This window comes from Embiotoca jacksoni, unplaced genomic scaffold (genome assembly GCF_022577435.1).
Source record: "Embiotoca jacksoni isolate LCO1_2020_lvr unplaced genomic scaffold, fEmbJac1.0.p SCAF_12, whole genome shotgun sequence".
In the NCBI taxonomy this organism is placed as follows: Eukaryota; Metazoa; Chordata; class Actinopteri; family Embiotocidae; genus Embiotoca; species Embiotoca jacksoni.
The window spans coordinates 1,350,881-1,376,048 of NW_027185252.1; the positions used below are offsets into that span (position 1 = coordinate 1,350,881).

The 25,168-nt window shown below is 40.3% G+C and overlaps 2 protein-coding genes across 6 annotated transcripts in view; one reads left to right on the plus strand and one right to left on the minus strand.

The window, feature by feature from the left end:
* Window positions 1–1,007: 1,007 nt before the first annotated feature.
* LOC138195101 (dual specificity protein phosphatase 19-like) lies at window positions 1,008–12,255 on the minus strand. 2 transcript variants are annotated; one of them, XM_069144179.1, is made up of 5 exons: window positions 12,129–12,255; window positions 11,522–11,787; window positions 7,798–7,844; window positions 5,514–5,666; window positions 1,008–1,366 (listed from the first exon to the last, which is right to left on the minus strand). In XM_069144179.1, the coding sequence occupies exons 2-5, from the start codon at window positions 11,757–11,759 to the stop codon at window positions 1,184–1,186; spliced, it is 621 nt and encodes a 206-aa protein (XP_069000280.1). In that variant the 5' UTR covers window positions 11,760–11,787; window positions 12,129–12,255; the 3' UTR covers window positions 1,008–1,183. The 2 variants fall into 2 exon arrangements, with proteins under 2 accessions (XP_069000280.1, XP_069000279.1); XM_069144178.1 differs by having other exon boundaries at window positions 11,886–12,255.
* A 1,067-nt stretch (window positions 12,256–13,322) lies between these two features.
* Window positions 13,323–25,168, plus strand: part of nckap1 (NCK-associated protein 1) — a 28,273-nt gene continuing 16,427 nt past the window's right edge. For 2 of the 4 annotated variants that reach the window (XM_069144180.1, XM_069144182.1), the window contains exons 1-3: window positions 13,323–13,668; window positions 19,463–19,480; window positions 24,719–24,829. In XM_069144180.1, the coding sequence (XP_069000281.1) occupies window positions 13,561–13,668; window positions 19,463–19,480; window positions 24,719–24,829 (237 nt within the window). In that variant the 5' untranslated portion in view covers window positions 13,323–13,560. The remainder of the gene's footprint in view (window positions 13,669–19,462; window positions 19,481–24,718; window positions 24,830–25,168) is intronic. The other 2 variants (XM_069144183.1, XM_069144184.1) reach the window with 1 other exon arrangement.

Here is a 25,168-nt window from a genome sequence, read left to right on the forward strand (position 1 = left end):
AAACTACAAAGAGCAGACATTTTAAAATCTGCACCGGATGATGGCGTCGGGTGAAGAGTGACGGGATCACTTCGGGGTTTATCCTGTGGGGATCATGAACATATCAAATTCATCGGTAACCCGCGACGGGTGCCTCGTCATTTCTCGCAAAAAACGATAAAGCGTCAAACTCGACGTGCCGCTGCAGAAAAATCCATGGAGGCGTTGAAATAATTAGGATTTGACAGATCGGGACGAGCAGAAGAGAGGAGCTCAACGGTGGGACGATTGGCCGATCGAGATCGTGGCCAAATTTGATTGGTTATCGGAAAAAAAAAAAAAAATGCCCGTCGTCAGGGCGATTAGAAAAAGCGGTATTATTCGCCCGCTATTATCGGATCTTCTGTTTTATATTTTAACTACATTCTGCTGACTGTGCAGATCGTCCCTTTCCCCCCCCCCCGACACTCGACCGCTAACCGTAACGATGTCAATCAATCATCGACGTCCTCAGGTGGCTGAACAACAAACGCACATCTGGCCCCGTGTCGAGCAGTGGGATATCCCCCCTTTTGTTTTGGGTGCGCTGTGTGTTTGCAGCTTTAGCAGCTCGTCCCAGCGGTGTTTGTCGATTAGCACGAGGAGCCAACTGGATTCTGCCTCATTATCCAACAAGCTAATTATTTCAAGAGAGCGGCGTCAACTTTGTTAAAGTTGTGAAATTGATAAGAGACGATCGCAGCGAGTGAGGTCTAATCATTATAATTGATGGCGTACCTGTTTTGTATAGTTGAGAGAGAAATCTAGTTTGTTCCTCAGGAAACGCGCTGCAGCTTTAATTAGAGGACGATCTATACTGCGAAGAGAATAAGTGCCTCGGAAAATGAAGAAATCCAATAGGAGAGCAGTTTCTTCACACAATTTTCAAACCAAGTTTAAAAATACAACACACACACACACACACACACACACACACACACACACACACACACAATATACTATAAAAATAAAGATGTTTGACACAAATATCAAAATGATGACGTGACATTTTTTTATTCATGTTCCACCTTCAGTGCTCAATTTAAGGATACATCTAAATTTCCACCATTTTATTATTACACTCAATATTAGAAGCTGTTCAGAATATAAAAAAATAAATATTTTAGTGTTTGGCAGTGTAGTTGGATTTGGGTGTAATAGTCCTTTAAGGTTTGTAGTTCTGCAGTTGTTGATAGAAGCCGGGGTTCGGGCGAATCGATGGCCTCGCCAGCTTCACCTGGCTGTACGCATCATCAAACGAAAGCCCCTCCCTCAACATTAGGTAGCCAATCACGACGGAGGAGGAGCGCGACACACCGGCGTTACAGTGGACCAAAACCGCACCGTCCTGTGAAAAGAGAAACGAGAAAGAAGGATGTAAGACGAGAAAACAGAGAAGTGGCAAACATACTGCTTTTTTTAAGGCCTGATATCTGATTAAAAATGTAATTATTTTTAGACGGACCACCACAACACTGATCAGAAGGAGTCAATTTAGCAAATGACACCATAATAACTTGTGGAAAAAAAAGTCTTGAATTTGTATTTCATGAGAGAAGTTGAATGGGAGTCTGTGGAGCGAGAGGCTTTTTTGGAACAAGCCCCTAGTGGTGCTCAGTGGTATTGCAATTGAAGGCACATTGGCCTCACTTGTCAGACCTGAAAGATACAACTACTTTTATATTGTCTAGTATTTGTGACCAACACTTCATCCTGCTGCAGGTGTGAGGGTACAAAAAGGAAACCTATAAAGCTACGAAAATAATTTCAGGTTATTGATTGGAAATAGTAACTGTTAGCAAAAGTTTGAGCCCGAATAAGATTCGAAATATAAAAAGGTGGACATCACGAACATCCGCGGCAATCATCTGTTAAAAAACATGTTGGAAATGTGGCAAGATGACAAAATAAAGAAATCGGGAGTTAGGTGACCTCAACTCGCTGCGAACTGAATGTTCAGAGCAGTCTGAAGCTCATTATTTCAAAGTTTGGCCACATTTAATACGGACATTATATGTGTGACAGACTTTAATCACATCTCATCCTGTTCAAGTGGTCGCGTTTAGAAAACAACATAAAAAAAAACTGCATTATGGGCAGAAATTCATCTCCGTGCCGGGTTGCGATTTACCGACGTGGTTAAATAACCAGTTTCCAATTATTGTAGCAACGCGTGCAAACTAAACATGTGATTTCTTCCTTCATCACAAAAAACATGTTTTTTTTTTCTTTTCTCATCTCCAGTTGTTCAGTTTTATCTGCTGACGTTTTGAAGACATCTGAGGTTTCTGCCGCCGCTTAAGTAAACGTCACGTCCCAGAAATAATGTCAGAGTGACTTTAGATATTTCACGAACCTCGCTGTGGTTTAATAAAAGACGAGCGTCTACGGGAGAAAATCCACCTTTTTAGTTTAAATACAATTGTACCGGCAGCACAAACAAAACCTCCGCTCACCTCAGCTTGTATCGAGGACGTGGCAGAAGATTCACAGGCTGACATCTCCAAATATTAGCACATAAAAATGAGATTATCAGCAGTGTGTGGCCTGATATCACGTTGCGCCATTTATACAGTTACCACCATTGTAATATGTAATAGTCGTGCAAAATCACAGCTTTGAATGGCGACTCAGCTGGATTTTCTCGTCCCCTGTGATTTCTGACTTTCCAACATCTTTGAAAGCAGCGTCGGACGGAGCGTCGTGAGAGCGCGTTAAAACTCGCCATATAATTAATATTAATGTTGATGTCATTATTTTACTGCCTGGAGTGCCTAGCTGGAAGTAATTTATTTTTAAATTCCAGCCACATCTCGAGACAACGCGTGCAGGCCCACGGCTCCGTCGTGAAGCTCGGCCGTATTGACACATTCCTTTTTCTTTTCTTTTTTTGTCCATCGCGAAATAAAGTCTGTTTTTTTTTTTCCAGGGCTGAAAACCAAATGGAGCAGAAGGTGTAAGCACATTTTGGGATTTTCCACGTCAATCAATAGCCCACTGCGAGACGGGAGAGATTTAAATTGGCTCGCTGTAATTGACACGCTATCACTGTAATCTCTGCTTTTTTTTTTATTTATTTTTTTTATATATAACCCGATCAGGCCGTCCCTCGGAGTACAATACCATCTAATAAAGCACGAGCGGAGCAAACAGAATGATATCAGTCTTTTATAAGTTTCTATCAATCAAAAAAGTTCCATTTTTTGCTCTGCTCAGTTTTTTTCTTGATATCTGTGCCGGTGTCTGCAGCCAGTTACATATCAGTGTTGTTTTGCTTCCTTTTAAAAAAAAACAAAAACAAAAAAAAAACAACAGCAAACTTCTGGAGAGTGAAAATTGCCTGCGCCAGATAATCCATCACGGCAAACACAGAGACTTAATTTGGTTTTGTCAGAGTTTCTTGTTTTGCTGTTATTTCATTGGGCTTTGGAGTTGAGTGTTTTTATATCAGCGCTCACATCACATTATGTTCTGCTTACGGTCAATCTCCTGACGCACACACACACACACACACACACACACGCGCGCGCTGAGAGGAAGAACAACAAGTCTCTTCCAGGAAATAATCCCTGAAAAAAAAAAAAGTATTAAATTTGAGTGTTGGCTGAGACATTTTTTGGGGGACTTTGTGCATTAATCAGACTCCCGGCATTTTAACGGGCAATCGGACCGGCTCCGGCTCACCTTCGCTATGTGCTGAGTTGCAGATAATTGCCCGCTGCAGATGTGTGTGTGAATGCATCACACGGTGAGGCGGCCGAGTCGCTGCGTGTGCACGCTGACATGTGAAATTAGCCGGCAGATATGAAAGTCGGCGTTTTCAGGCTGCATGGACGTCCTCCGAGAAGGAAGGTGTACGAGTGTTTAAATAGAATCTGGGAAAACCGTGAAGCTCGTGTGTGTGTGTGTGTGTGTGTGTGTGTGTGTGTGTGTGTGTGTGTGTGTGTGTGTGTGTGTGTGTGTGTGTGTGTGTGTGTGTGTGTGTGTTTGTCTGACTCAGCACATTTTAGGCACTTGGACGGATAGATCACTTTTGGGTGTATCAGTCAGATGCTGCTTCTACTTTGTCTTATTTGCATTTCAAAAGGAAATATTGCACTTTTTACTCGACATTATTCACAACACTCACCTGGCAGATTGAGATTTTAAGCGTTTGACATATGAGGCATTGTTATACGGTTAATTAAAATATCCACCACGTATGAAAAATAGTTCACATTAGCGCTGCTTTAATGAGACAACATTCAAATTCTGCTTATAAAAGAATTTAAAATGTGTTAATCAGAATCCAATAAGAGACTTCAAAGTGCTTTTATTTTGAAAGTTTTAGGCACATTTTGATGAATTACTGATATTTCTGTTCTCCGGTTTAAAGAAATAGTTTCAGAGACATGTTTATTTATTGTCTTGCTGAGAGAACGATGAGGACATCGACTCTTGTGCTTGACATTTGCGCAGTAAATGTGAAGCTACAGTTAGCTTAGCTTAGCATAAGAATAAAAACAGCAGGAAACAGCTTCTCTCTCTTTTTTTTTTTAAGATAATAAAGTTCGTCTACCGGCATCTTGAGATCTCAATAATTAATTTGTTGCATCTTGTTTGTTTAATTTGTTAAGATTTATAATTTAAAACCAGTGCAGACTACAGAATGTGAAGCTAAATGTAACTGAGGCTATTTGCGTGGAGTATCTTATTTATTTATCTGCTGTGTTGTGGCTCTGTGTATTTTTTTGTGATATGAAAGCGGTCATTAGAGTGAACTGAGCCGAAGTTCGCCGGCTGACTGCAGAAGCTTCAGACTCGGTCGTGAGCCGCATCATTCCTGTCAAGAAGGCAAACAAGCGTAATCCCCTGAACTCCCTCGTCTGGGCGTCGCTGTCTTTTCTTTTTCTATGAATTTTGTCTGATGAAGAAAGAAAGCTGCGCTAATGGAGGGAGTTCAAGTGTGAGTCATGAAGTTTTAATCCTGTTACCAGGATATTATGGTTGTGCAAGATTTGTTTTTCTGAAATGACACCCTGAAGTATTGCAGCTTTATTTAAATTGAAATATTCCTCCACGTCTGCCGTCACTGTGATTAACGCAAGCTAGTTCGGAGGTCAGACTGTATAGAAAAGTGGACGTCGCTTCAAGGTCTGAAAAATGAGGCCGATGATGAAGTGTGTTCAACTGCAATACCACCGAGCGCCACTAGAGGTCGGCTCCAAAAAGCCTCCGGCTCCATAGACTCCCATTCAACTAGTCCCAGAAAATTCTCAGTAAATAAAATCTCGGTGGTCAGATGGACCTCCAGAAAACTAATAAGAAGGAGTGACTTCAGCTAACAACACCGAGATAACTGATGGACACATTTTATTCACTTTGGATTTGATGAGAGAAGTTGAATGGGAGTCTATGGAGCCGGAGGCTTTTTGGAGCCGACCTCTAGTGGCGCTCGCTGGTATTGCAGCTCAAGTCTGTGGGGTAACGTCGTGCTAATCGTGTGTTTGCGTGACCTGTTCTCGGGCCCGATCTACAAAGGCGCTGCACTCCTCCAGATGCGATGTGATCTCGGTGTCGGGGAGGTCCAGGATCTGGAGCGTCTTGTAGACCATCTGATCCGGGAACAGGTTCGCGACTCCGTAGGCCACATTTAGTACGTGAGACACCTGACGGAGGAGAAGGAGGAGGTGGGTGGAGGAAGAGGAGAGACATAAAAACTCCTTGAGCGAACAACCCTCTGAGCATTGACTCGCTTTAAAAGACTCTTTTTGCTTTCGGCGAGAGAGAGAGAGGAAGAGAGATATTCTGTCAGCCATGTTGATGACATGACACAACCTGAATGTGACTGAGCGAGGGCAGAAGGACAGAAAGGGGGGTGGGGGGGTGAAGAGGAGGAGGAGGAGGAGGAGGAGGGAGGGAGGCAGGAAAGAAGACAGATGGCTCCAATTCATTTTGCAGTATCTGTCTACTCTCACTTACATTTAGCTTTAACTCAGAGGCCTAAAGTATCTCCTGTGTTTCATCTCAGCATAATGTGTTCTGCTGCTCGACCGCGCGTCTCGTCCAAAATCCTCCTCCACATGTTGAGGGAAGGAGTTAGAGGTTACACCATATTTATTATTATTGGCAACACGTCCCATTAAAAAGGTCAAAAGCACCAGTAAAGTGATGTTAAGTAGCTGACGAGTGTGTGTATCAGTCTGCTGCCTCTGTTGTCTAAAAAGTATTAAAAACACATCGAATACACACTCACTGTATTTTATTCCTGCTGCTCATGTTGTGTATTAATCCGCAGCTGAAAATAGTCCCAACAGATGCACCATTTCCTGTTCTTAAAGTTATGTTTTATCAGTTTTTGGAAATTACTGAGCCTTTTTTTTTTTTTGTAAACAAAACTAAACCAAATAAAATTTTAAAGATGAGAAGTGCTTCGTAGACGGATCTGCAGACAGACAGGAAGTAGAACAGAATAAAGGCAGCCTATTTCCATTTATGATTGTATAGAACATATTTTATCACTAATGAAGTCTGTTTATGATCAGATTTTTCCTGAATCATGAAATCCTATTTGATTTTTTTTAAATAAATCTTTGTCCATTTGTTCATTCTTTGATAGATACGAAAAATTACATCCAATGAACCACAGTTGCCCTCGAAGGCTTATTTTAATCTGTTGTTACTGACTAAATGTTCAAAATATAACAGAAAAAATATGGAGATGAATAAATACTGTACAACAACTATCCACTTTTCAGAGCCTGTGAAATATGAACTTGTTTCTGAGCCGCCGTGTTCGCAGGTTGCGTTCTCAAATCAAGCTGTGTCATATTTATTCAAATAAATAAAATAAAAAAACCACACAATGCAATGAAGGTTCTACATGCAGAAACACAAAGGAAATGTCTGACTTCTCATATGCACACGAGGAAACGCGTCACTCTTTATCTGCTTTTACAAAAGGATGCAGAAGCTTAAAGAGAGCAGAGCGAGAAACGCAGCAGAGACTCGGGACGGATGCACGTCGGCAGAAATGTGACTTATTCGCTGGATGTTGAGGAGGAAGAAAACGATGCAGACGATCAAGAGAGCCGACTCGTGTCAGAGCGCCCGACCGCGGGGAAACGAACGAACGTCCCCTTCGCTGTAAACATCACACGGTGCCGTCGATGTGTGTTCTTCCCGTTTTTAATGTGAGATTTAACCAACAAAAATATCAAAAAGGAAACATGCACCTCCAAGCTGGTGTGAAAGTGCTTAAACGAGGAAAAAAGGTTTCCTTCGGGGGGGTGGGGGTGGGGGGGGGGGGTAACTGTCAAATCTCCTGAGCTTTTAGGCAGTCAAAGGTTTCAGCCCCCCCCCCCCCCCACCCCCACCCCCCGCTCCCCCACCTCTGCCCTGAAACAGGAAGTGATGGTGTTTGTAATCTTGTCTCTCTCTCGCTCTCCAATTCATCATCCCCGAGGACTGCACAGGCAAGCGAATATGCCCGGTGTCGGGGAGCAGCCACTGCAGAGAGGAGTAGTCACATTTCTGTGATGTGGAAGGAGCGTCGGCGGCGCCGAGACTTGCTGTAATCATTTACTCCCTCTGCTGAGCTAAACTGTCACTGCATGAGTCATGAAGCTTCCTCCGGGCTGTCGGCCGGCTGCTCGTCCCGCAGGAAAGCTCACCTACATGGCTGCCTCTAATCTCATGTCACTACACATGCTATCACTACAAGGCAAGGGCATGCCCGCTCTATTGAACCCCCACCCCTCCACCCCCCATCCCACCTACACACACACACACTGTACTGACCTTATATCTCTGCAGGGTGTCGATGTCGTGGGCTGCATCCTGAGAGGCTGAAAAGGCAGAAAGAAGTCGATGAGATGACAGTCTGCTCTAAATTTAAATGATGAAGACATCATCATCGTTACAGAATCACTTCCTCCTCCTTCTTCTTCTTCTTTACCTGAATATTAATCAGCATGTCAATTCGTTTTCAATTTCGCTTTTATCGGCACGACGTTTTGATTAAACGTATCGCCAAAGCATAAATTCTTACGTAAATAGTAGAATACAAATGTTAGAATGATAAAATGATCAAAACAAGAAAGAGTTTTTTTATTTTTTTTATTTCAGTATCTCTTGTTGTTTTAGCATGAGACAAAAAAAATGTAATTCAGCTGTGCAGCACCAGCTGGTCTAAGATCATCACAATTCTGCTTTATTCCTCATTTTAAATTTATGAAGATTTTAGTCGTTTTCTGTAATTTGCATGTTTTTTTTATCATTTTAAATCAAATATCTTTTGCTTTCAGACATTTTTTTGGGACAACACAAGTGATCTGAAGATGTCACCTTCAGCTGTGGTAAACTATTTTTAATATTTACTGACATTTTATAGATTACAAATACAATTAACTGATTGTAAAAAAAAAAAAAAAAGGCTTATTCCTCATAAAATAAACCGTCAGAGTCCCTTAAAAAAAAACATCTGAGCCTTTTTCTTTAAGGAGTTTAAAAAAAAACCTGAAATGGTGCAAAGTTTAGCATTAAAATGCATTAGCTGCAGGACATCAGCACCGATATCATCCAGACACAAAAACCCCTTTTCTGAACAGCTGCTCCACCGAACAAGGGGACGATATCAGTCAGCAGAAACCAACAGCAAAGTGGCTTAAAGCTACAGAAAAGAAAAAGAGACTGGGATAGGAATCAGATGATTTGTGTAGCAGTACCAGACTGGGCTTAAAAAAAAAAAAAAAAAAAAAAAAAAAAAAAAAAATAGATATACAGTCAATATTATCTGCAGCTGCAGAGAAGGAAAGTTTATAATATGGGTGCAAAGAGGCATTTTTTTCATGACGACAACCTTTCAGAACAGCAAAAGTTTGAAGGTCAAAGACTAGTAGAGGGAATAAAGTGAAAAGGACCAAACAAGCAGTTCAAATAGAAGGAAACAACAGTCGCCCTCCATTTGTCAAACGACTCCTCATCAACGACACAGATGTCAGCAGGAGCTCTAAATATGTGAAGGAGACGTATGTGGGGAGGAACGACGGCAGGACTTCCTCCAGATTCTCCGCAGCAGCTTACCGTCTTCAAAGCGACAACATTTGCACTCTTTGCATTTAGCCGAGACACTTTTTATTTTTTATTTTTACATAATGCCAAAGTCGTGGTGTCGAAAAGGGAAAATCTAAATCCAAAGGATGAAGCGTGTGTGTGTTTGGATATAAGCTGCGCTTCAGCCCGTATGTCTCATCGGTATAGAGGGAGAAGATTTAAAGTGACACATGGCGGGATTTTTATCGCACTTTTTTTTTTTTAAGAGGAGTCTGACGAGCGACCGCGTTCAGTCTGCTGAACATCAGAGGACGGTTATCCATCTTTGCATAAAAAGCTTGACATTAAGATTGTTTTTTTTTTTATTGATTTTTGTTGGGTTTTACTTGTAGAGTGAAAATCTTATATCCTCATATTTGGTCCTTTTTTGGGGGGTTTTAGATAAAGTGAAGAGATTTTCTTTTGGTGTCTATAATCTAAAATTCTTTCAAGACTCCAAACTTTATTGTCAGATGCATGAAGATTTTTATAGTAAAATGAAATTCAAAAATGTGCCGTCCTCGTTGAGTTTCTTCAATAAAACAGGAAGGCTTCACTGTAAAAAAGTATTTGTTGACTCAACTCAAGTCGTCTTCTTTGTGGGTTTTTGTTTTTCTATTTATAGTGTTTCATAAATTTGTTGGGAGAAATGTATTTTCTTTTAACAACACTGGTAAAACTATGAATTCACTTCACTAAGACGCATATCAGAGTCGAGACTCCAAAAAAAAAAAAAAAAGTAAGTTTGTACGTAATTTACACCTACATTGTTGTTATACAATTACATTTAAGGATTTTTTTTTTGCCTGCATAAATCATACATTTTATAAAACATAAACACATTTTTATGAAAAGAAACATGAATTTCTAATCTACAGTGTTTAATTTGTCTAATCTACAAAGTTTCGACAAAAAAAAAAGGGTTGAAGTTTGAAGGCTTTTAGTCAAACTGTGCAAGAGGTAAAGTCATTAAACCTTTATTTCATGCTCTTTTTTTAAACATTTTTTATTTTACAACTTATCAAAACAGAACTTGATTCTTGAGGATATTTAAAGTGAATGTGTGCCTGTGATGTTACTGCGATGTGATAATGTGGAGTGAACATCAGTTTTGTGCCGTGTGGAGAAGAGTCACCTCTGTTGAGCCTCTAACAGCTGTAACACTTTCATCGATCCCTGCTGAGACGTTCGCTCTTTGATTCTCTCCCGCTCTCTCGGGGTCAAAGCGCAGCGTCGCGGCTACAGAAGCGAACGGCGCCCCCCGGAGCCGGGGAGGGGGGACTCAATGTCAAGGCTCAAGGACAACGTCGGCATGGGGCGGGTACATGCTGACTACGTAGGGATGTCAGCCCGCGTCCTCCGGCTGAAGGGTAGGCCACCGCTCTCCCTGAGACGAATCCAAAATTAATGACATTGATTTATTAGGGAACTTATTTATTTATTGCCAGGAAACAGCCGTGACCCGGTCCCTTTGTGGACTGGAATACTGAACCGATTACCGCGTCTCGAGAATTACAGTCGATCTTCTTTACTGTTCGAACCCGCCCTGACGTTCTCGTAGGTAAAGAGCTGAAAGGTGTTTTAAATTAACGCGCTATCGGTTCACGACGACGTAGATTATCGGCAGCGCTTTCAACGGTAGTTGAAGTAATAACGGACAATTAACTCGTAACCAGTACTATCATTATTTTAAGTGTCGAAAAATTTTCCTCCCTTCAGTCTCAGTAGATTTTTTTTTTCCCTGCAACCGTCTGTACTTTTATTTTTACAGTAGAGTTTAAAACCAGTTTTTATTTTTGCGTCTGCAGCGTAACACGTTTTTTTGGGCCCCTCCGTTCACCTCAAACGCCCCACACATAAAATATCACACTTTACAGGGAGTAAGATAACTGGACAAACAAATTTAGCATTTCCCAGCATGCCTTCTTCCTTTGAAACTTTTGAGAATAAAGCAATGAAATTCAATATTGGGATGGAAATAAAGACTCAAAACTATAATACCTGTCACAAATTATTGAGCTCCTACATTTGCCTTTAACTAGTTACTCTTGAAGCTCTCTTGCACTCTGAACTACCGCGCCTTTAAAATGCATATTTTATATTTGAACTCTATTTGTGTTTAATTTTATAACATTTTTTTTGTCAAACACTGCATATAATTCTCTATAAATCACTTTGAGCTGCATTTCTTGTACGAAAGGTGCAATAGAAATAAAGTTTATTATTATTATTATTATCAGTGAGAAAAACTTTCTACATATTGAGGGATTTAGGGTCAGACGGGATCCAATGAAAAGTTGACTGAAGAAAACTGGGGTCATGAGGCTGGACGAGCTGAGTGGGAATATCAATGGTGCCGTGTAGTTGTGGAAGCTCGTAGCAGTAAAAAAAAAACAACAGCTGTGATTATTGTGTTAAGTAGAAATGTTACCCAGCAGCAGGAAAGGTCTGACGACACCAACTTGAAGGTCCAGACTTTTATCTTCCACAAACCCGCATCCGCCTCCCTCCTCCAGCTCCTCAACCTGCTCCACCTCTCCCTCTCCTCCATCACTCCTCCTCCTCCTCCTCTCCAGCAGCTTTTTGCCCGTTACCGTGGTGACACACGTGCACTGCTTCTTCAGGCGGTTCTTGGAGAAGCCCTGGATCTCCTGAGCCAGTGAATGCATCGCAGGCCAGAGTGTTACAGGACCTCAACTGAAACAAACAATGAGAAGAAAAAGGCACTAAGTTTACAGATGAGTTGTTATTCATATTTATTAATAGCAGTCGAGATAAACAACCACAAAACATACCAAAAATAATTGTTCTCTTTCGGTGGAGCAGAAATTTCTGAGGATTTTACACTAATTTCCTTTTAACTTACAATACTGTGTCACAACAGAACTGTACACACAGTGGATTTAAGTCACACTGGTTTATAGCAGCAAACCTTTGTCCAAAATGTCAAATCTTGAAATGAAAAGTGGGCTTTGAGCTGCAGATAACATCTGAATCTGAAGAAATCACGTGCGAGTTTCCCTGCCTCGTGCACCCACCTGGTCTAAAATGTTCTGCAAAGATTTAGGTCATCACTGCTTTAAAACGTGACATTATTACAGTTAACGCGCTAAATACGAGGCAGAAGTGCGCGAGAAAGGCGTCTGAAGGAGCTGCAATAATGGCTTCAAAACACCGAACTGACAGCTGAGTCGGAAGCTGCGTCATACAAAGTGATGCGTTCGATGACTCGGAGTAAAATTGTAAATTACAAGGATTCAATGAACACTGAAATATGCCTGGTATTTAGGCAAATTTCAATCAGAAAATGTCCCTTTGATACCGTTTAAAAGACACGTATTTGTCAGTTTAAAGTTAATAAAAGAAAATATCTACTCTTATTTTTGTATTTTGCGATACACTTTATGTACGATCAAATTTCCACCCCAAAAAAATGTGCATGTCCTACAGAAACAGCATGAAACCAAGAGTGCAATTAATGTAATAGCCTTCTAGTGTGTTTATGTTGTCTTATTATCTTTAATTACCTATATTACTACTACTACTACTAAGAATAATAATAAACTTTATTTGTAGGTAGGTAGGTAGTTACTTTATTAATCCCTGAGGGGAATTTTTTTTTTCGCTACAGCAGCATACAGAAGCAATAAGATAATAATAGAATAATAGAAAAGCAATAAAATAGCAGTAAAAAAATGTAAAATATAAATAATAAATAAATAAATAAAATAATAAAATAAAAATAAATAAATAAAAAATAATAAAATATAATATACATAAATACATAATACATACAGCACCTTTCATACAAGAAATGCAGCTCAAAGTGCGTTACAACAAGATAATTACATGCAGATTTAAAAATATAGAAAATAAATTAGATTAAATTAAAAAAAATTAAACACAAATAGAGTTAAAATATTAAATAAGCAATATGCATTTTAAATTCAGAGTGCAAGAGAGGTTCAAGAGTAGCAAGAGATATGTTTTGGGCTTTCTTTTAAAAGCATCAACTGAGCTGATGAATCCCCAATTTTCTTCCTTTTTTTTTTAATATGACGAAAATTTACTATCCTACCACAAAATGTACAGTATTGTAAAAGGCTTGTATATTTTAGCTGTTCACAAAAAAAAAAAAAAAAAAAAAAATTGGGATAAAGTAATTTGAGATTTACGATTACGGAGGGGACACGTGAACGCAGCCTCGTCGTGAAAACCAGGACAACTCCTGAAGCGCCAGCAGGCAGAGGGACGGCGGGGTGGAGACAGGAAGCTCCGGCCCCGAACATCCGAGCATGGGAGCGACTCCAACCACGGCATAACAAACAAAACACACCTTATTTTACTCCGTCCTCTCCGGCTGAGATTTTTTTTTTTTTTTTTTTTTTTTTTAACGGGATTTGTTGGATCGGAGGTTGTTTTTTTTTTTGTTTTTTTGTTTTTTTAAAAACACCGACCAGACGAAGGAAGATGTCCCGGGGAGTGATCCAGCCCAGCCAGCAGAAGCTGGCGGAAAAACTCACCATCCTCAACGACCGAGGCATCGGGATGTTGACCCGTGTTTACAACATCAAAAAGGTACACACACACACACACACACACACACACACACACACACTGAATCCTCGTTAACCGCATAAAGCTGTGATTCTTTTTTTTTTAGTGCCGTGAACGCCTCACGAGCTAGCACACGGCAGCTAGATTAATGTTGGTTGTTTTTTTTTTAGTGTTGTGTGCATTTTTTTTTAGCCAGTGTGAATAATATCTTTAAAATATAGGTGAATACGCGTCATTTATCCTACAAATATAAAATAAATATAAATATCCCTCTTCCCTGGAAGCGGACGACACAGCTAGCCTGTCGCGTTAGCTTGCGGTAAAGTTGCCCCGATTCAAACCGATTTTTTTTTTTTTTTTTTTTTTTTTTTTTTTTGGGATTAAAAACGAACAAGAACGACTCAGACAGAAACCACAATAATAATAATAATAATAATAAACAAAAACAAAAAAAAGCATAACAGAGAATCGAGCCCCCTTTTCGGGGTGATAACCTTAAAAAGGCCCCCTTGCGGTTAGTAGCAGCTTTAGCTTTAGCTTTAGCCTCGGCTGGCTTAATGGCGGCGGGCGCTCAGCTAAGCTAAGCTAAACGTTTAGCATCGCGTCCAGCGGTCGGGCGTCGTCTCCGCTCCCCGAACACGAAGCCCCGAAAACACCCGAAAACACCCGAAGCCCCGAAAACACCCGAAGCCCCGAAACCACCGACACGTCCGCGGCCTGGTCACCAAACCGACCACGCGTTTTTATTTTCAGCCCAAAACTGACAGTTTAGCTCCGTTTAGCTCGCTGCATAAATCGCAGAAAAATTATGCGAAAGATTTAAAATAAAATAAATTAAAAAAAAAAAAATAAGTAAAAGCTGCAGATTATCGGTGTTGTTGTTTTTTTTCTTCTCATTATTGCGAACTAATTATTAGTTTCTGGTTAGAAAAAATATCATCGAGCAAAAATACTCATCAGAATTCAATATCATGAACAATAAACTGGTTATTATCAAACAAGTAGTTATATATATATATATATATACATATAATGGGAAAGTAGCTCCTTTCGTGTGTGTGGTAGGTGTTTTGTTTATACTACTCATAATAATAATAATAATTTTCTCTTTTTTTTTTTTACATAATACCAATAAACTTGTTATGCTATTATTAAATTGATTTAATTATTTCAACATTTGATGTTTTTAGCGCCCCCCTTTTCAGTGATTTTTAGCTGGAAATGAAATGCTGCTTTTAAATACAGATAAATTAAAAAAAAAAAAAATGGATATATTATAAAGTCAAACATATTTATTAATGTTAGAAGTTTTTGCACCAGTGGTTTGTGTGTGTGTGTGTGTGTGGGAGGAGAAGAGTTAGTGGGTCTGTCTGTGTGGGACGAGCCTTTGTTGCTTTTGGTGTATGTATGATGAATTAATTAGAAGAAGAAGAAGAAGAAGAAAAAAGAGGGAGACAGTGAAAGAGGTCAGTCACATCTGGCCAAGTTTTAAAGAGAGAAGTTAAACTGTCTGAAAGCTCATACTGTTTCTTTATCTTTGGCATTTGAGTCGCCTTATTTTGCAAAGTGTGTGTATATATATATATATATATATATATGTATGTTGTTAGTCTTTTACCCCTCTCAACTAAAAATACAAAAAAAATCATGATTAATCAACGGTAAAAAAAAGAAGTTATAAAACAGTATGAGCAGTCAGACACTATTGAGATTTTGCCGATTACTCTTCTTAACACGCCCTTCCTCCTCCTTGCCCTCCTTCCTTCCTTCCTTTTTCTTTCTGTCTGTCCCTCCTCCTCCTCCCCCCGCCCCACCACCACCCCCATCATATTCACATCTACCCCTTCGCCATAAGTCTCCTCGAACATATCCACCCATGAACTGCTCTCCATATGTTTCTTTTAACGCTTTTTTCTTTTTTTACCTTCTTCTGATATTAGAAAAAAATACTCTCCAGCATCCAACATCAACGCCACATCCCAAAGCTAGAAACGAAAGAGCAGAAATCTGTGACCCGTTCTGGTAAATCCTCAACAGCACATTGTTTGGGGGGATTTTTATCTTACAAAACTACATCTTTTAAAGATATTCTCTTAAAGTGAAGTTAGCTGTATTATTATTTATTGAAAACACAGGTGACATACTTGTTTGGTTTCTACCTTTGGGAGGTGAGTAAATTCATGCACACCGTCAGTACTGTAATCATCTAAAGATCACGGCAGCGTCCCCTTTTTTTTGTTTTTTTTAAACATTCACTCATCACACACCATCGACTCTGCAGAAAAACCTTAAAATCTGTTCCTTAATTAAGTCGCCTTAATTAATCTTGGCTGAGTGGCATTAAAGTATTTTTTGTTTTCTTTGCTGTGCTTATCTTTCAGCTAGTCGACCGTCTAACGTCATATTTTTGTCTTGCACACAGCGCTTGCAGGTTTTTTAAATTTTAAATTTTAAATTTTTTTATCTTGCTCAGGTAACTCCCTGACCTCCCCCCCTCCTCCTCCTCCACCACCAATAGTTTCTACCTCTATAGTTAAACAGACAAATTCATCATGACTACAGGTATGTGAGGCGTAAACATGAACACCTGTAGGTTTATAATGCAGCCAACCAACAGACTCCATTTTTTTTTTTTTTAAACTTCTCTTGATCAAACAGTGTTGATTTTCTTTTTTTTTAGGCTCCTAGTCAGATGTCAGTTTTAAAATTTATTTTAAGCACCTGTAGTTAAACCAACACTTCACTGACACAGTCCCCACTTAAAAGAGGGCATTTGAAACCTTTATTAAGGTGCAGTGTATTTAACTTGAGTAATTGTTATCAGTGAAGATAAATAGTTTAAATCCAGAAGCACGCTTGCAATACCCAGAAGTTTGAGTCAAGTTGAATTGATTGTTGGTTTAAGTTTGACGTTTAGCTCAACTACATTATTGGTAAATTAGCAGCCATTTTGTACCGGTAAGATTTATTTAAAAGTATGATACAGTATCCCACCTCTCTTTCCGACTACTAGACGCTCTAAGCAGGTGTTACAGAAAAAGGAGATTGCCCCTCTTCCCGTTTCGTCCAGTTTAATTCTCCCACCGTTTCTTGGATTTTTTTTTTTTTTTTTTCTGCCCTCCCGGCTGTATTTTTCAGATGCAGTGGTTTGTGTGTGTTTTTTTTTTTTTTTTTCTACTTCTGGCTCTGTGATGCCAACATCTTGTACTGCTTCATTCTGCTGTTTTCTGATCCGCTAAAATCCTCTTTTCTTTCTTTTTTTTGTCGCCCAGAATCCACAAAAAAATATGTGGCGTGGTCATTTGGCTTAGCTTTTACAGTATGGTGGCCCAGAGGGGACAGTTCCACATAAATAATTAAACTACTGGCAAAGAATCAAGCATTGACATTTAATGAAGGGCACACCTGACGGCCAGGGGAATTTTTACTCCTCATTTTTTTTTTAAGGGTCTTTTATGGGATAGATAAGGGCGAGCTTCCCCAAGACCTTCATACATTTCTCATGGTCTGAATGGCACGATGACCCGAGGAAACTGAAATTTAGCAGACTGTAAGACGATATAATATTTTATATTCTGTTTGATTAAAGGAGACAAGTTTGGTTTGACTTAAAAAATAAAAAAATATGTAGAGTTCTTGAGTATGCAGGTTTTCTTTAAAAAAAAAAAAAAAAAATCCAGGTTCGTCCTTTTTTTTTTTTTTGGTTGCATATACTCCATCAGCAAAATCCCCACGTGGTGGTGGTGTTCAGTTTTTGAATGAAAGCCTGCAGACTTTCAGCTCACAACATCTGGGCGTTTAGATCGCAGCAGACCTTCAACGTGTGCCTCACTTAAAATGCTTGCTGAGGGGATTCCCCTTTTTTCCCAGCTGAGCTGCGTGACTACGCATAAATAAACAGGAATTTCTGTTATGTAATACACACTATTGGAAATAGGGGCTCTGGATTTCACATCAGTAGTTGAAAGCAGAGGTAGTTATTCACATTAATAATCCAAATACGTTCAGAAGAACTTCCTCACCCCAACTAAGGGGGCGTGGCTTGGAAAACACGCTTTGATATTGCGTTGGGAATTTGATCTTTCCTGTTGGTAACTACCCAACTATAAACACAGTGAGATGGGCAGACCAGACTTTTATTTAAACGTAGTGCTGCACACACTAAGTACCAATACCTGCCAGACAAAGACAAAATAAGGCAATACACAGTATGTATGAGGTTTCTGTGACTATAACAATGAAGTTGTCGGGCCGCTGTGACTGAATGAATGTAAATGGTGGAGAAAGAAATAATTTTACAGCTGATAAAGAAACCGTGTTTAATGTGGATTGGTCACATCTGGCCAACAACCACACACAAGGTAAAAATGAATAAATTATTCTGATGTGATTGATCGAATTAGGCCCGATGGATGTATTTCTTCGTTGGGAGGTATCCAGCTGAGGGACGATAAAAGTAGACCGACCAATACTGGATCTTTGATGTCGATACTGATGATAATATTTGACCTGATAGTATTTATTTTTTTACATAAACCCATAACACAAACATCAATCTTAATAAGGATTCCTTAGATTTGGTCCTCTAAAGATTTGTGATCAGGAACAATGAAGAAAAATCTTCTTTTCTTTTTTTTTTGGATGACACTTTCTAAAATCACTGCAAACCTATTTTGTCATTTCTGTCCAGGAATTTCTTGCAACTAATCAGCTGACATTACACGTACACACATTCCTAAGATAATATCAACACTTCATTTTTTTGTATTTTTTTTATCTCTGTAGCTGAGCTCTGTTTAGAGTTAGCAGAACTATTCATTTTAATTTCTTTTGTCATTTAGGACATTTGGGCTCTGACTTCCTCAGAAGCACTCACCATCTTGCACTAATGTTCAGCGACATTTTAACTCCTGATTTTTCTTCCACTTCACCACGAGTCCAAACCCAGTTTCAACTATTTTACATTCTTCGCCGTCGTTACTAGATTGCAGTAAGACCTGGCTGTTTTTGTTGTTGTTGTTGTTGTTTTCTATAGGCGAGCTAAATCTGTGAGACCGGACCAGAGTCGTCGCTAATTGTGTCCCGAAACAAGTTATTCAAATGTTGCTGCATCTATATAACTATGACATAATGATTTCAAACCTGTATGAGAGCATTTCCAAGAAGTGCCCAGTGCTTCAACAAATCAGGGAGCACTACACCGTCAGTTACTAAGCAACCGCCGTGAAGCAGAAAATGTGGAGCAAGTACTGCAGCCAGGAAAAGGGAAAAAAAAACAAAAAAACTGCAGGGTCCAAAACTTTGTCTTCACTCTGTGGAGCTGCTGACGAGCCCTGGAGGGTCCGTCGGGGTTATTTATAGTGCTTCCACACTCTTCAAGAAATAAATAAAAATGGATGTGTTATTTTTAATGTGTGTTCGCGCGTAGGTAGACGATGCTACACGTTGTGTCACTTTCAAGACGCCGTGCGTTTAAAAACAAAACAAAACAAAAAAACAAGTGTTAATGTGATAACATGTTGGCGCAGCATGTCTTGTTATTTTTATTTATTTTATTATTATTTTTTTATGTGTTGTGTTGCAGAGAAATGCCAGAAAGGGCTGTCCCCAACTGAACTCTCAGATATGCAGATAACACCTGTATGAGAGCAGCTGTTTAAAGACGTGTGTGTGCGTGTATGTATGTGTGTGTGTGCGCGAGAGTGTGTGATAGTGTGTAGACCAGTGATCCAGCAGTTTGTCTGGGTGGGCTCTTTGTTTTTTGATTTCTTCTCTTCTTCTCTCCGTTCCAATGCTTCCCCCCTCTCCTATGCAGCAAGGACAAGTTTGGAAGGTTTGCAAAATTTATCACCTTCCACTGATGAAACCCCTCCCCTCTTCACTTCTCCCTCAGCTTCCTCCTCTCCTCCTCCTCCTCCTCCTCCTGGCTACCTGTACTGATCTGTTGGTCCTCACCTTTGTGCCTCACTCCTCCTCATGTTTGAATCTGTAAGGCTGGGCTCCATCCACCGTCAGTTCTGCCAACCCACAATGCAAATTCAGTGTTTTATTCATCCGCTTACAATTACAGCATTCACATTAACGTTTTTCTTTTTTCTTTTTAGTGCACATACATCATATGCTCTAGTCTGCAAAGCCAAAACTAGTCTTTTTTTGTTTTTTTTGTTACTGCCAGACACATCGAACAAAAATATGGCATCTAAATACCAGTTGGCAAATACTTAAATCTACAGTGTCTGAATAAAGGAGCGCTCTATTGAAAAGTGGCTGCAGCGAGATTTTATTTAGTTCAATTTTTATGATTAAAATATGGAAAATATTTCTTCAAGAATTAAAAAAAAAAAATCTCTTTGAAATGTAAACCGATTTTGAAGAGCTACATAAGTGTTATTCATCGATAGTCGTGCAGGTTAAATATTGGTTTTATTTTTTTTTTAAAAAAGGAAAGAAATTTGCCTGTTTTAGTAGTCGCAAAGTAATCGTCACTTAACTACTCCTGTTAGTCTCTTAATTATTAGCAAATTTACTTCATAAATGAGCTGCTTTGGCAGACTCAAGTATTTTGACACAATCCTTTTATCCTAAAGGGTTGTTAGATATTTCTTTTGACAGTATTTTGGTAGAGGACGAGTACAATAATGCTGACAAGTTGCAAAACGCTGCCAGCAGGCAGTCGGCCAGCTCTTAGCAGGTTGTTGAGCGTCTCTAGTGGCTCTGTTTTCTAATCACAAGAGGCCGTCCGTTCTTCCCAGCTCTTTTTTTGTTTTGGTCTTTCCCAGCAGTTAATCCCTCCTCTGAAAGTGAGAGAGAGCTCACGGTGAGAAATGCCGAGTTTATCTCAGTGAGGAGGTGGTTTATGAGGATCACTGAGGCGGTGTTCAAATATTATACCCTGTTAATTAACAGCCATAATTAGCTTTCAGCTGCGTGTTTTTCCTTTTGGCCCACTGCTACGAATGCCAGGGTTCCCCCCCCCCTGCCATATGTCGGTGAGGGGGGCGGGGGGCTTCGAGAGCCTCAGCTGTTAGTTGCCTACCCCGAGTGGAGAAGCGATGGTGGAGGCGGGACTCGAGATCCGTTCTGGTATCCAGGCAACGGCTCCCCTCACTCCCTTCCCGGCCGCTACTGATTCTCAGCTTTATTCCCATGCCCTGTCCCCTCCATTCACCGTGCCCTCCTTCCTTCCATCCATCCCTCCATCAGCCCTCCCTCCCTCCACCCCCACCCCACCCCACCCCACCCCACCCAAAACCCAGCCAGCCAGCCAGCTTATCGCACTAGCACTAATGGAGAATGGCACGCCACATGAATTACAGAAAATGATTTACATGTGAATGTCTTTGGTCTGTGATGCTACATTTACTACAAAATTGATCACATGAAAAAAAAAAAAAAAGATGTATTATGGTTGATTAAATAACCTAGTTGAAGCTGGTGAGAGGTTGTAAAGTATATTCTAGTACCATAGAAACGGTTCTAAAGGAACATTTTGAAGGTTTTGCATGTTTTAGCCCATTAATTACAACTCATTCTTAAATCATTATAGATTACTGCAAAGTTCAACCATTATCCAGAAGCACAGGCGTTATTAACTACCTTTAGCTCTTTGTTGTTCTGAGACCAGGCGGCGATGAAAATGATTCCTTTCTGTTGCTTTGAACTAGCGTTGAAAGATTTGGCCTTAAAATAATATAACCATATCTCAGGGTATTTACTGCCATAATGTTAAATCTTAACATAATGACAAACTTCTAAACAATTATAATAGTTTATGATGAATTAAAAAAAAAAAAAAGAGATAGACATAACAAAATAAGTGCCATTATTACAGTATGCAAGTTTTATTTTTATTTTATTTTCAAATTCTACATGTACAATATTGAATATCTAACTTTTGAGACTCGGGTGCTGCACAACATCACACCCACAAAAGTCGTAGATACCGGAGCTTCCTACAGTCATTCGAACACGTCGGTAAATAAATCTATTCAGTTTATTTATAATGTAGGTTTTTTGAAGTACTTCAAATCGAAAGGGAAAAAAAACATCAAATAAACTGAGGAAATGCATAAATTGTGTCTCCGGAAAGTAACATTTTCAGACTTTATTTTAAAATAAAATAAAAAAGCAGTTATGGGCTAAAACATGGCAAAACAGTCATTACAAGTCAAGCGTACCGATGTGATGCAGTAACCAGGACGGTGTTTTCTCCGCAGTTCCCCGGCCTGAGTCAAAGGGTAAATATGTTTTAGCGGTTGAGAGGTAGTTAGAGACCAGTGTGGTGCGTAGGGACGAGACTAGAGCGCCACCAGGAGGAGGTGTCGCGTTAGCTGGAAAACAACGAGGCCTGTGCTTTTTTTTTTTTTGTTTGTTTTTGTTTTTTTGCAGTTGCATGGATTTTCACAGTCACATCTTGATTCCTTGGTCTTCGCTCGACACGGTTCTCGACTCGGCCCGCTCTCACGCACGCCTAAAAACAGATCTTCTTGGAAAACCTCGAAGCTTGTAAAAAAAACCAACAACCTCTGATCGGGTGCGAGAGAAAGCGGGCGCAAGGAAACAAGCTGCGACTCCCCGAAGGGTCCAAAGTGTTTGTCGTTCGATGGGTATTGAAACCATGTCGGTGTTGTCGTGTTGTTTCTCTGTCCCGTAGTGTCCCGAAGTGTTTGTGTTTGAGATCCCGCAAGTAGTGAAGTGTGTTTTATTTTTTTCCCCAGAGCTGTTAGGACCTGAGCATGCTGACGTCTTAGCGAGTCCACCGAGCTTCAGCTTAACAGAACCGGGTTTCGCAGCCAGCATTTGTTTTGTTTTTTTTGTTTGCCGGGTCAGGATTTCCCTTTTTTTTTTCTTCTCCTTCTTCTTTTTCGAGGAAAATTAAACCTATTTTGCATCCCGTGTTGAATTACCGCCGATGCAAAGTGGCAGCTGCTGCTCGTCAGTGTTTTCCCTCTTTAAACTTTAAACCTCCACCGTTAGCGGCTCCGATGCGACGCTGCAGCCGAGTCTGTAAATCACAACGGTGATAAAAAAAAAACAAAAAAACTTCCAACCCTCCGTGGCAGATTTTCCAATTTGCACCGACCAGCGTGAGCAGCGCCGGTATATCGTGTTAAAACGTGGCCGTACGCCGATTTTTTTTAAAAACAAATTTTTTGGGGGGGGAGGGGACGGGGGTGAAAGTCTCCACAGCTCCATGTCAACAAAAGCATTTCATTACGTTTCGTACAGCCTGGTTGCCGGTTGACCTCCCCGTGCTTGGTGTGAACTAGCATGCGTTGCTGTGTCGAGGTTTCATTTTGTACTGGCTCACTGCTGGAAGTGTTTCAGCGCCATGCAAACTGAAATCCAGGTTTAATGGTTGTGTGATGCTGTTGTTGTTTTTTCAAGCCTTGTCGGGTCCATCAGCTGTGATTTTTAATAGTGTAGTTTTGTGTTGTAGATTTCATTTCGGTAACCACCTGTTACCTTTTTTTTTTTTTTTTTTTTTTTTGTGTGTGCTTCCACTCTGGAACTTTAAAAAAAAAAAAAAAAAAAAAACTCAAAGCCGCGAGGAAGTGAATCCTCAGAACGGTCAGGAGCACTTGACCTCTTCTAGGATTGTTCCTCGGTGGTCGGCAAGCCGATAAACTTTTACACCTCCGCTCTGTTTATGGGCTCCACGTGCATGGACTCACATCTTCCTCACCATTCACGACGACACTACCCATGATTGCATGAGCGCTGTTGCTTCCTGCCGGAGTCGGGGGGGGGGGGGGTTGGGGAGGAGGGGGGTAGAGGAAACAGATGAGGACATTAAAAAGTAGGGAAAAAACAAAACAAAAAAATAGCTCTGCAGGTGAAGTGATTTAATTTAAATGTTCCTGCTCCAGATGAAACACTCTTTCTCTCTCTGCCATCTCTTCTTCTTCCTCTTCTTCTTCTTCTTCTTCTTCCCCCCCCCTCCTCCTCCTCCGTTTCATGCAGTCCCCCTTCTTCACTCTGCCTGTCCGTCACTCTGCCTGTCATGCGGTGGTACTAATCACACCGACACACACCTGGAAGCTGAAACCCTCTCATCACCTGCGACTCTTCTCAGTGGTTCTCGAGCCTCGTTCGGGTTGTGGAGGGAAAATACAACTTTTCAATAAGTGGCATTAGAGCTGCAACTAATGATTATTTAAAGTTTAATTTGTTTATGAATCATTTTAGAAAAAGAGTACAAAACATCCATCGCCGTGTCCAGGAGCTGAAGTTGTTGCTGTCAAATGAATTGTTTTAATAAGCCAGAAGTCCAAAAGCCGAAGATATTACATTTACTCAAATGTAAGGCAAAGAAAAGCATCAGAAATGGAACAGATAAGAAGCTGGAACCAACAAAATGTTTGACATTTATACTTGGAAATGGTCAATCAACTTTCAAAGTAGTTTCTGATTGATTTCCTGTCCATCAAACTAACGGACGAATCACTGCAGCTCTAGTTGACATCTCTGTGTCATTTAAATGTGACACCAAAATTTAAGGCTTGAGACGACGACAGCGAAGGAAACACAGGACCATTAAAAAAAAAAAAAAAGTTATTTCAAGTATTCTTTTTTATTTGAAATGCAGCTCTCTAATTTCTCTCCACAGTTCAGGAGCTGAGAACCACTGATCAGTTCAGGATCTTTTATTATTTTTTATTTTTTTCCTACAGTTGAACCTGGTTTATCCAAACAAATTTACTGAAATTTAGCAGAGCAGGAAAATCTCCCCTGTAATAATATTGAATCTCCTCCCGGGCATCTAAACGGCACCTTAGTTAGTGTGCGTTTTGTTTTTCATGCCTCCCAGAAACAGAGGTGTCAATCACCCAAGCCCCGCCCCCCCTTCTCCAAATCCAGGGGGGGCGGAGTCTGAGATAAACCAGGTTTCACTGTTAAGTTGATTATATATATATTTATATATATGACTGTCAGAGATGTCTGGACGGAGAGTGAAGGGCCCGGGTGGTGTTTGAGTTGTGCAGCAGTGTACTGGTTGTTGTTGTTTTTGTTGTTGTTGTTGTGTTGTGTCTCTCCTCACCTCCTCCTCCTCTTCCTCTTCCTCTTCCAGGCATGCGGCGACCCCAAGGCCAAGCCCTCCTACCTGGTGGATAAGAACCTGGAGTCGGCGGTTAAATTCATCGTCAGGAAGTTCCCCGCCGTGGAGACGCGGAACAATAACGTGAGTACGCAGCCGGCGCGTTCGTCCGTAAACGTGTGGCGGGGAACGGCAACGTAAACAGTCATCTTCATTACTTTTTATGTGCTTGATTTGACTTCAGGTGTCTTGAACTCACAGTTTGAAGTCATGTGTTTTCTTTGTATTTTGTTGAACTGGAAAAAAAACCAAAAAAAAGTTGTACTACAGAAACAACAAAAATAAGCTTACTCAGGGTAAATGTGGGGTTTTAAGTCAGGATGTTTTTACAGGCAGGGTTTTATCAGAAATACATAATCAATGAAATGCAATCAGGTTTATGTAAAAGCTCTCTTAACAAAACCTTTGCTGTTGTAGTTAAAA

Bases quoted from the DNA above. Each gene is read 5' to 3' on its own strand.
- LOC138195101 (XM_069144179.1), bottom strand. From the start codon at position 11,759: ATGCATTCACTGGCTCAGGAGATCCAGGGCTTCTCCAAGAACCGCCTG. The intron at 5,667-7,797 runs GTCAGTACAGTG...CTCCTCCGTCAG, and splicing joins ACACCCTGCAGAGATATAAG to GTGTCTCACGTACTAAATGT. The intron at 1,367-5,513 runs GTCACGCAAACA...CTCTTTTCACAG, and splicing joins TAGATCGGGCCCGAGAACAG to GACGGTGCGGTTTTGGTCCA.